The sequence below is a fragment of the Berghia stephanieae genome, chromosome 2 (genome assembly GCF_034508935.2).
Source record: "Berghia stephanieae isolate SIO BIC M18660-M18661 chromosome 2, UCSD_Bste_1.3, whole genome shotgun sequence".
In the NCBI taxonomy this organism is placed as follows: Eukaryota; Metazoa; Mollusca; class Gastropoda; order Nudibranchia; family Aeolidiidae; genus Berghia; species Berghia stephanieae.
In genome coordinates, this window is record NC_088361.1 from 47,840,665 (window position 1) to 47,852,772 (window position 12,108).

The window sequence follows — 12,108 nt, forward strand, 5'->3', positions numbered from 1 at the left end:
GACAATGATGATTACTATACGATATTACAAAGTTTATTCAATCTTAGGCTTTCGCCAATAAATCATACAATTTGATGACAACATACATGAAAGTGGAAAAAAATGATAAATGGAACCAAACAATGAACTGATACCATTAATAACCACACAAAAAAAAAATCAAAAAAACAATCGTAATCCCACCAATACGTAATAAATAATAATGATAATAATATAATAAAATAATAATAATAATAATAATAATAATAATAATGAATAATAATAATAATGATAATAATAATAATAATAATAATAATAATAATAATAATAATAATAATAATAATAGTAATAATAATAATAATAATAATAATATAATAATAATAATAATAATAATAATAATAATAATAATAATAATAATAATAATAATAATAATAATATAATAATAATATAATAATAATAATAATAATAATAATAATAATAATAATAATAATAATAATAATAATAATAATAATAATAATAATAATAATAATAATAATAATAATAATAATAATGATAATAATAACAATAATAGTATTACCATCATCATTACTACCACCACCATCATTATTACGTTTGCAATCAGTTTTTCTCGTTTTTTAAAAAAATTGATACCTATAATAGACGAAAATTCCGGTGATTTTGTTAAAGGGTAGTTAAAATATCTAGGATTTTATTAATCCTGAAAACTACGATTTTTATTTTCCTATTTCAAGTAGGCAGGTCTGCTATGACAAGTGTCAGTTCCATAGTAAAAAAAAAGACAAAAACAAAGTTTATTTAATCTTAGGCTGTCGCCAATAATTCATACAATACAATTAAGACAAAACAATGCTACCAATCTCTCCTCATGCATTCGTTAGACTATGACAATAACGACCGTGTTATCTTTACTCCTTACCCAACCAACCCCTAGCTTCCCGCCTCTTCATCGCGAACCATCTTATGTATGTATTAGCTTCAGGACGGGCAAGTACGGAATCTGCCCACCCTTCCTTTAAACGTCTTTATTTCCTCTATAACTTAGTTAGAATTCAACTCTCTCTTTTCTCAGAAGAGTATTTCTCGTATACTAATTCAAGTGTTGAGAAAACCAAAATGGTGGTTGTATTTTATATATTTATTTAGTCTTGACTTTTGAATAAAAATGTTTTGTTTTATTAGAGGAAATACAATAGAAAATTACATTGTTTTGCAAAAATATTTGGTCTGGCAATAAAAATACAGCGGTAATTACTTTAAGAATTGGAAAAAAAAAGAACTAACAAATTAATTTGTTAAAGAAAAACAAAACAAAAACAAAAAACAAAAAATCAAATAAGAAAACAATTTAAATAAATGAGTTTTGAGAAGCACTAAGGAAAACGAGAAAAAAAAAGAAATAATTTAAATGGATAAACAAATATATAAAAACAACACAAGTTAATACTAAATTGATATATTAGTAAATTAATAAATTAAATTCAATACTGAAACCTTCCCAATGTCATTACATCAATGGTACCAGCACAAGTAAGGCAATAAATAAGAAAAAGAATGTTTGCCAAAATCTCTATTTAATTTAGTGTTCACTGGTTTATAAGGTGGGCTCATTTGAATTAGCCCGACCTAGTGCTAGAGAGGCCAGACAGCAAAATCGGAGTTCACTGTCAGGCGACAAGACGATGAGATGACGATGCGGGCGGAGTGGAGTGGTTTGAGGGGGGGGGGGGGGTTGATAAAAAGAACAGGAGCGTATCCTGGTTTTTGTAATACGGGGTGCATGTTGATTCGCAATCTATCAAAAATACACACAAATTGATTTCAGTACGAAGTATCAAGTTTAAGTAATAACTTTTGAAATTATCTAATTTAAATTAGATTATTTCGGACCTAGTAATACAGCATATAACTTGAAAAAACAGGCTGGTATTTGCCCACCCTGCCCATTATTACCAGCCGTCCCTGAGTATGCGCTTGGCTAAGAAACTCACAATATGGCCGTCCGGAAATATATCAGACCAATACACAAAACTGTGTGTAACCTTAAACGTTTATAAACTGGTATATACAGTTTAGTGAGAATTACTCATAAACGTGGATGGCAAAAAAAAACAATAACAAAGACTTGAGTGACGTCAATTTTGTTCTATCTATAAGTCTTAGAGGGTTCTAGCGTTTCCATCTTAAAGTTATAGATAGTATGCAGATGACGTCACTCAGGCCTTTGTTATTGTTTTTGCCATCCGCGTTTGTGAGTTGATCTCACTAAACTGTATTAACAAGACTATAAAAGTTCATGGTTACACAGAGTTTGTGTGTTGGTCCGTTATACTTCCGGATGGCAATGTTGTGAACTCCTTGGCCAAGCGCATTCTATCTATAGCCTGACACTGACCAAAAAAAATGACGTCAAAATGCCAGTTTTTTTGCCACAAAAGTAAACAAATCGTGAGTTGTATTCAATAGTTCAACCAATGAAATAACTTGTTTACATGAGCTCTACAAACGACCTCACTAGACGCTACACAAACCTAAAAAATGACGACAAACTGCCAGTCCTAGATGTTCTGGTGTCAGGCTATAAGTTAACGATGGCTACGGTTCTAGTGTTAGTCTATTAGTTTACGACGGCTGCACTCCAACCAGAGAGATTGTATAGCTAACGCTTCGAGAGCTCTCTCTAGCCAAAAAGCCCGTATCTGGGTCAACAGCTGATCGTGGAAATAAGCGCGTACAACAATGAGCTAAGATGGCGCCGACGCCGACAACACATAACAAATGCCAGTGGTGTTCCGGTATCAATTGTTCAAATTCTCGACACAAGAGACCAGATTTAGGTTTCTTCCGTTTCCCAAAGGATCCTGAAAGGTGAGAAAATTAAACTTTAATCTATTAACCTTAACAAATAACTATATTTCTATATTAACGTCTAGATTGTGTTACAAGAGAAAATGAACATTAGATTTCTGATCCAGTTCTAATCTACTGCACCGTGACTGTGACCCTTAAAGGTGGCTCTGTTGGGGTGAGGCTAGCCATTATCTTCTTCTTCTTCATCTTCTTCTTCTCCTTTTCCATAATAGCAGATGTGGTTGATTTAAAACACAGTAAAGGGTGGGGGGCGACGGTGTAGCTACACGGCATTGAATTTTAGCCATATATGTTGTGCCAGTGGATTTATGCTTAAAATAATTGAGCTTTTATATAGCGCAATATCCAATAAATATGCTCAAAGAGCTTTAGAGGGATGACTAGATAGGATGTACATTGACTAGACTTGTGATGCCTATGTCTAGATTCTAGTACAGTAGTAATCTCAATGAAGTGAGCTTAGTTTTTTAGAAGTTTATCTAAAGAGAAGCATACATCTAGTCTCTCTCGGCCAATTAGTATGTGCTTTTATGTATAAAATTAACTCTTAATCAGACCTAGCTCTCAATTAATTACTAATAATAGATCTAGATCCAATATTGAACTGCGTTAGTTATTTTTTACAGGTCCAGGCGTTGGGTCATCAACTGCAGGCGTGCTGATTTGGATGACAAGTCAGCTGATGCACTGTACAGACGAAATGTTTTATGTGAAGAACCTTTTGATGCTTCCTGTTTCAGTGGCAGTCAAGACACGCCTTCAACAAGATGTTCCACAGGAAATTAGACAGCTGATGTTGCCATCAACTATGCAATCCCTAATACCAAATGAACAGAATGTAACAACTTGCATATCTGGGTATGTTGCAGTCAAATTAATGCCCCATGTGTGTACAGACTGTCAAGATTTATTGAAAGGTGACAAGGACCCTGGCAAAGAGAGTCAAGTATTCCTGCATGCAAAGAACCTTCAGGGTTGTAACCATGGCGGTCTCTGTGCACCAAGTTCAGAACTTCTCTGTATCATAGAAATTATGGAAAAGGAATTCAGAGACGCCATTACTCCCACACTGCACATTACTGGTCTGAGAAATAGGATCATTAGACGGCTTGTGGTAAGCATTCCACCCCACATGGGCCTTGGTTGCAAAAATGGAAAGTGTGATTTACTTTTTTATGTAGCTAATTTGTTCACTAATGCCAGTTAATGAATCAGACACTGTCAGAAAAACAGCCCACCCATAGAAATAGGAAGGCTGCCACATTTAGCCATGTCGTGTAGATTTGATATGTCGCTGATTTGTTTTCTTACCGGTATGCCTGTTGTTGTTGGCTTCCGTCTGTCTCAGGAGACAATGGATGTATACCGAGGTTATCAATTCTGGTCTGTCACTGTCAATCATCGGTGTTGATGCAGCATTGTCCCCTTTGTGATTTTACTGAGCCATTTTTCAGTTTATAAAATGTGTTTTAGATTAGATTCTACAATACTTACACGAGAGTACATGTATTTTGTATTTCTCTCCTTCATTATGTTTAATTGTACTTGTGGTCATTAATCTATGCAACGCAACTTGACGTCATCTCAGTCATGCATACTATTTTTTCATTGTACATATTATTTTGAACTATACGTGTGTTAATTAAACACATACTTACACACACACACACACACACAGAGAGAGAGAGAGAGAGAGAGAGAGAGAGAGAGAGAGAGAGAGAGAGAGAGAGAGAGGGAGAGAGAGAGAGAAGAGAGAGAGAGAGAGAGAGAGAAGAGAAGAGAAGAGAGAGAGAGAAGAGAGAGAGAGAGAAGAAAGAGAAGAGAGAGAGAGAGAGAGAGAGAGAGAGAGAGAGAGAGAGAGAGAGAGAGAGAGAGTTATGGCTTTGTTGAAAATACAAAGGTCGTTTGTTTCTATTAAGTTTGTTTAAAATAAATCATGATTTTCGCTGTAAAGTTGAGTTAAATTTTTTTTTTGTCAAAGTTTATCCCCCCCCCCTCACCCCCTCCCACCCGCCTTCTCTCTCTCTCTCTCTCTCTCTCTCTCTCTCTCTCTCTCTCTCTCTCTCTCTCTCTCTCTCTCTGTGTGTGTGTGTGTGTGTGTGTGTGTGTGTCTCACACACACACACATCATTATTATTATAAGTAATTTATTTTAGAATCTTACAAAGTTATCGTAACCTGATCTAGAGAATCAAACTAATCTGTACGATTTTGCACATAAAGCCTGAGCCGATAGTAAAGAAAAAGAGCAGCCGATCTCTAGCAGACGAAACACACATTCAGTGATCCGCGCCTATTTCGTGACACACAATTTTTCGGCTGATACGCAATGAAATGCATTGTTGTCATGGAGAGCGGGAGGGAAGAGAGAGCTCTCTAAGCGTTAGCTTCTAAACTCTCTGACTCCAACACAACATCATGTAGATATGATAGGTCACGCATGAGTAAACACTTACATCATCTGTGAATCCAACCAGATCCATAGCATTCACCAATTCTTCGTGGTTTTCAAATAATGCGCCGAGTCTTTTGTTGAAGTTCTCTGCACGGTTAGAAATATATCTGAAGAATGAAAGAAACAACCGACGTGTACTTATTCGCAGGTCTGATAACCAATATTGTCATGATCTCATGGTTGTAATGAAATGGAAATACTTTCAAGCTGGCATAAACAGGAAGAGGATGTGAGGATGTGGAAGTTTTGTAAAAATGACCTACATGTGTCTATATCTATTGTTTTATACATAAAATCACAGTTAATTGTTTCTTATACACCACAGGTCATCAGTGATTTACTACCTGTAATCAGAAAGGTTTTCCAGCTCCAAGCTCCCATCTCAGTGGGCTTAGTTGAAAATGTGGAAATCTATTCTTTTTTAAGAAATACTGAAAGGGGGTTAAAATTGTTCTGTACAGCCTATGTTAAATTTTTGCCAACAATAACAAAATTTACTGGCAAATCTAAAATTTATTACACTATTTATTACAAACTGATATGCGAGTAACTTGCAAACCTTTTTTAAATAGGGTAATTCTATCATCCGTTGACTCAAATGATTATTTATTAAATCTGCTAGGGCATAATGATCGGTCCTTAATTTGACCTTGGCCTTGGGAACCGTCATCTGGCCACACTGTTGTCAGATTAATTTGCGCGCATCTACAGACTTTTACCCAAACGTTTTATTGTTGATGGCCCAAAAGATTATTCTCGATCTATGATGATTTCCACAATACAGTAAAATTATAACTAAAATAGATGAGTGTCTATTCGTAATAGCCTTTATCTCTCTGCAAAATTTCCAGGGTTCTCCACAAGCACTATTAGATGAACTATATAAATGTATTTCTCTATCGTTGTATGAATCACGTACCATAATAAAATTATAGAAAGTATGCGCTTGGCTAAGCAGCTCACAACATTGCCATCCGGAAATACAACGGACTAGCACTCAAAACTATATGTAACCTTGAACGTTTACAGTCTGGTTAATGCAGTTTAGTGAGAATTATTCATAAACATGGATGGCAAAAAACAATGACAAAGGCCCGAGTGACGTCATCTTCGTTCTATCTATATCTTATACATCTCTGCTTAAAATATTTTACTATCTGTAACCAGCAGGGTTCCCTAGGCCCAGGCTTCCATCTCGATGGCCAGTTGTGGAAGACGTGGAAATACTATGTAAATGACTTATAAAAAAGTCAATATCTATATCATTGTATATATTATTAATCACTGACCAGAGCATAACTATAACACTACAGTTTTAAAATTGTATTACTACCTGTAACCAGCGGGGTTCTCCAGCCCTAGACATTAGTGGAAGACGTGGAATTACTACATAAATGACCTATATAAAAATCTATATCTATATCATTGTATATATTAAACACTGACCATAGCATAATTATTTCTTACACACCACAATTTTAAAATTGTATTACTACCTGTTAAAGATAAATCAGGTAGACTCCTCTTTGAGGTGGAAGAAATCGCCAATAGATGGAAAGAATACGTGGAGGAGCTATTCAATGCGGACAGAGGTGACAACCATATACAGTCCTTTCTACGGGGACCCACAATCCTAAGATCAGAAGTAGAGAAAGGCCTATACTGCATGAAAACAGGGAAGGCCAATGGAATAGATAGGGTGTCAACAGAAATGCTGCAAGCACTGGGTGGATTTGGTGTTGATGTGATAACGGACCTTATGAATGAAATATACGAGTCAACGCACATCCCAGAAGACCTTCGCACTTCTATCTTCATACTGCTACCCAAGAAAGCGGGTGCAATTGAGTGTTCGAACTACAGAACAATCACTTATGTGCCATCTACTGAAACTCCTCCTGACAATAATCCTGAAAAGAATCTCGTCAAAAGTAGATCGTGAGATTTCAGAACAGAAAACTGGATTCAAAAAGAACAGTGGCACCAGGGAGGCAATTTTCGACTTAAAAATCCTGTCAGAAAAATACTTAGAGGTCCAAAAAGACATATATGCCTGTTTTATCGACTACTAAAAGGCATTTAATTCTGTTAGTCATCAGAAACTTATCCAGGACCTTGTGACAATAGGTGTGGAAGAGAATGATGTGGCTCTAATCGCTAATCTGTACTGGCAGCAAAAGGCTCAGATAAAAGTGCAGGCAGATACAACAGATGCAATTAAAATCATGAAAGGAGTGCGCCAGGGATGTGTTATGTTTCCTTGCTTGTTTAATTTATACACAGAGTCTATTTTTCGGCAAGTAGAAACAGCACAAGGGTTGAAGGTTGGTGGCCACAACATCAACAATTTATGTTACGCTGACGATACTGTCCTGTTGGCAGAAAGTAAGGAAGACCTACAGAAGCTACTTTCAAAAGTGAACGAAGAGAGTAAAGAAAAGGGGCTGTTCATGAATGCGAAGAAGACAAAAACAATGGTGATAACAAAAAAGAAAGAGCCCATAGACATAGATATAGAAATAGAAGAGTGTCCAGTGGAACAAGTAAAGGAGTTCATGTACTTGGGGCAGTTGGTAACATCCGATACAAAGTCTGACAAAGAGTTCAGGAGACGAATAATGCTGGCCAAAAATGCGTTCATGAAACTAAAGCCAATCCTCACCAACACAAATATCTCCATCAGAACACGAATGAGATGCACCAAATGCTATGTGTGGTCCATTTTCTTTTATGGTTGTGAAACGTGGACACTAACCGCACAGACAGAACAACGTATTGAAGCTTTTGAGATGCGGACGTACAGGAGAATGCTGAAAATACCTTGGACAGCAAGAAAAACAAACATCGAAGTCCTCGACCTAATGGGCCAAAAACAAAAAGAACTTCTTTTGACTGTGAAGCACAAAAAGCTGTCATGTTTTGGACATATGCGAAGACATGATAGTCTCGAAAAAAGGATAATGGAGGGAAGAATTGAAGGAAAGAGAGGCAGAGGAAGACAAAGGAAATCCTGGACAGATGGCATAAAGGAAGCTACAGGACGGCGCATGGCAGACTGTAACGAGGCTGCAATGGACCATGAAGGATGGAAGGCCATGACATCCGACCTCTGGAAAGAGATGGAACCCGGGTAAGGTAAGGTAATTACTACCTGTAACCAGTAAGGTTCCCCAGTCCCATCTCGATGGGCAGTCGTGGAAGACGTGGAAATATTATATAAATCACTGACCATAGCATGATTAAATCTTCCACACCACAGTTTTAAGATAGTATTACTACCTGTAACCAGCGGGGTTCCCCAAGCCCAGACTTCCGTCTCGATGGGCTGCAAACATGTAGTTGAAGATGTGAAAGTTTTCCTCGCCAGGGTTTTGCCTAACCACTCTGGATTTCTCTAGAAGGTACTCGGATATTTTGGCTCCCACAACTGGTAAAATAAAAAAAAAGTTATTTTTTTTTAATTGAGCTTTTATATAGCGCAATATCCACTAAACGTGCCCGATGCTCTTTACAAGGGGTCCCTGGCCAATAGTAACATTTAACATGTAGGACGTAACATGACGCCTGGTAGGCGATATTACAATTTTTTTCGGATAGAGACAACGCTGTCAACGGCAATGTACTCATTTTACACCTGAGTACGGTGAGAGAACGTGAGTAAAGAGCTTTTCCCAAGGACTTAACTATGCGCCGAGAGAGGCTCGAACCCAGGACCTTCTGATCCGAAAGCGAGTGTCATACCACTAAACCACATAGCCGCATGTCATGTTACAAAGAAAAGCAATCATGTGATCAGACGCCTCTATGTGGTATTTTATCAGGGTGACCAAAATTGAATATGAACATTCTTATGACGCATTTGCACAGATTTACCATGCTCAAAATGTTTCACAATGTTTTATTTATTCCCCCAGGCCAAATGGAACCATATATCTATCCCTTACAGTACCTATCAGTCGCCTATTGGGCGTCCATTTTTGTACTAATACTATTAAAATATCCGTCACTGCCAATAGCCAGGTACTCATTCACACCAGAGTCGAGTGGTGCAATAATGTATGTTAAGTGCCTTACCCAAGAAAATAACGCTGGATTCTTATTTCCCACGATCATTGTCACTCATCCGGTCACTAATCAAACTTAATATCACTTACATTTTGTGACAAGACGAGACACCGTACCACCAGGGCACAGAGCCATACAACATGGCGGAAATGTGAGTCTAAGGTTCAGGTAATTAGAATCTAAAATCTTTTTCTTTTTTTTTTTTTTACTTTCGCAAGAAAAACAATATCAATTATCTATAAAATATAATAAAACATACGGAGAAGAAGAAGAAGAAGAAGAAGAAGAAGAAGAAGAAGAAGAAGAAGAAGAAGAAGAAGAAGAGAAGAAGAAGAAGAAGAAGAAGAAGAAGAAGAAAGAAGAAGAAGAAGAAGAAGAAGAAGAAGAGAAGAAGAAGAAGAAGAAGAAGAAGAAGAGAAGAAGAAGAAGAAGAAGAAGAAGAAGAAGAAGAAGAAGAAAAGAAGAAGAAGAAGAAGAAGAAGAAGAAGAAGAAGAAGAAGAAGAAGAAGAAGAAGAAAGAAGAAGAAGAAGAAGAAGAAGAAGAGAGAAGAAGAAGAAGAAGAAAGAAGAAGAAGAAGAAGAAGAAGAAAAGAAGAAGAAGAAAGAAGAAGAAGAAGAAGAAGAAGAAGAAGAAGAAGAAGAAGAAGAAGAAGAAGAAGAAGAAGAAGAGAAGAAGAAAGAAGAAGAAGAAGAAGAAGAAGAAGAAGAAGAAGAAGAAGAGAAGAAGAAGAAGAAGAAGAAGAAGAAGAAGAAGAAGAAGAAGAAGAGAAGAAGAAGAAGAAGAAGAAAGAAGAAGAAGAAGAAGAAGAAGAAGAAGAAGAAGAAGAAAAGAAGAAGAAAGAAGAAGAAGAAGAAGAGAGAAAGAAGAAGAAGAAAGAAGAAGAAGAAAGAAAGAAAAGCCCATTATCAAGATGACACCATGCTCAATGAGCTGTTGAATGATATCCAAACCCCCCCACCTTGGCCATTGTTGAATTTGAGTTGGATGTATTTCCCAAAACGGCTCGAGTTGTCATTGAGATTAGTCTGGGCGTTGCCGAAAGCCTCCAGTAAGGGATTCACCTAGGAATAAATCAGTAAAGATAAGCAGTGAGTGGGTGTAGGACGTGGACCATCAACACGGCAATGTGGTCTAGTGGTATGACACTCTCTTTCAGATCGGAAGGTCCTGGGTTCGAGACTCGCTCGGCACATAGTTGAGTCCTTGGAAAAGGCTCTTTACTCACATTCTCTCACCGAACTAAGGTGTAAAATGAGTACCTGGTCATAACAGCGTTGTCTCTATCCGAAAAAGATTGCAATATCACCTAACAGGCGTCATGTCTCGTTCTACATGTTAAGTGTTGCTGTTGGCTAGGGACCACTTGTAAAGCGCTTTAGAGCACGTTTAGTGGATATTGCGCTTTATAAAAGCTCAATTTAACACAGCACTGCAAAGGGGAAAAAAAGAAGCAGTGGAGATGGATGACTAAACGTTTCAGGTTCAAAACACCCTACTTTTGAGGGCAGCGTGTCTCAGCCTCAGCGGTACGGTCTTTGCTTCATACCCGAAAGGTACCGAGATCGATCACCCGCTGCTGCGCTGTGTGGCCTTGAGCAAGTGATCTCGCCCTAGCTCAATTTCCGGCGCTGCATAGCGGCTGACGCCTGGGTTTCCAGTCTTCTGTGCAATTGACCCTAAAGACAAATTTCCCCTATGGGCTGAATAAAAGTAGTTTGTTTTTTTTTAACCAAAGACGAAAATGAATAAATAACATTAATTCGTCACTTAAAAGCCAGAAAAACGACAGAGAAATATTTTTTGCGGATAGGGCGTGTCAAATATATTATCTGCCAAATGCCTGGATTTTTAAAAATTGAGCTTTTATATAGAGAAATATCCAAAAAGCGCTCAAAGCGCTTTACAAGGCATCCCTGGACAACAGCAACATTTAACATTTAGGACGGGACACGACGCCTGTTAGGTGATATTACAATTTTTTTCGGACAGAGGCAACGCTGTTAACGACCAGGTACTCATTTTACACCTGAGTAAGGTGAGAGAAAGTGAGTAAAGAGCCTTTTCCAAGGACAACAATGCGCCGAGCGAGGCTCGAACCCAGGACCTTCCGATCCGAAAGCGAGTGTCATACCACAAGACCACATAGCCGCAACTGCCTAGATTTGAAGGACGTATTAATTCCCAGGATAACCCTCATGTGGACCCCCCAGGGAACGAGAAGAATGGGCCGCCCGCTAGAGACCTGGAGGAGAAGCATCGAAACAGAAATGAAGGCTAGTGGTTGGTTTTGGGGACAGATGACAAAAATGGCCTCTAACCGAGAAAGATGGCGTTCCACCGTGTCAACCTTGTGTGCTGATCAAACACCAAGAGGATAAGTAAGAAAAGTATTAATTTTATTGTTTTTAAGGCTGAAGAACGGTTTTGAACCTGAAACGTTCCGTGTTTGGTCTTTGCTCTTTTTCGAAGCTGTTTATATTCATTTTTGTTCAATTCTTTTGACAGTCCGCAGAATCTAGCAGCTTTGTATCATTATGGTATTGGGGTCTGTATTGGAGGCTGCCCCAGTTTATCACAGCCCCAGTTTGTCACAGGACCAGTTTGTCACAGGCCTAGTCAGGCCTTGTCAGGGCTAGTTTGTCACAGTCCCAGTCTGGTCCAATTGTCTGTCACAGGCCCAGTTTGTCACAGGCCTAGTCAGGCCCAGTTTGCCACAGGC

The 12,108-nt window shown here is 37.9% G+C and overlaps 2 protein-coding genes across 3 annotated transcripts in view; one reads left to right on the forward strand and one right to left on the reverse strand.

Annotated features, from left to right (window-relative positions):
* The window catches only part of LOC144965043 (myosin-IIIb-like), a 56,598-nt gene that overhangs the window by 33,561 nt on the left and 10,929 nt on the right, over window positions 1-12,108 (reverse strand). For both annotated transcript variants that reach the window (XM_078899922.1, XM_078899920.1), the window contains exons 6-8: window positions 10,348-10,450; window positions 8,603-8,750; window positions 5,325-5,430 (exon numbers count right to left, since the gene is read on the reverse strand). In XM_078899922.1, the coding sequence (XP_078756048.1) occupies window positions 5,325-5,430; window positions 8,603-8,750; window positions 10,348-10,450 (357 nt within the window). The remainder of the gene's footprint in view (window positions 1-5,324; window positions 5,431-8,602; window positions 8,751-10,347; window positions 10,451-12,108) is intronic.
* On the forward strand, window positions 2,747-3,793 carry LOC144965045 (52 kDa repressor of the inhibitor of the protein kinase-like). Its single transcript, XM_078899924.1, has 2 exons — window positions 2,747-2,865; window positions 3,495-3,793. The coding sequence occupies exons 1-2, from the start codon at window positions 2,747-2,749 to the stop codon at window positions 3,652-3,654; spliced, it is 279 nt and encodes a 92-aa protein (XP_078756050.1). The 3' UTR covers window positions 3,655-3,793.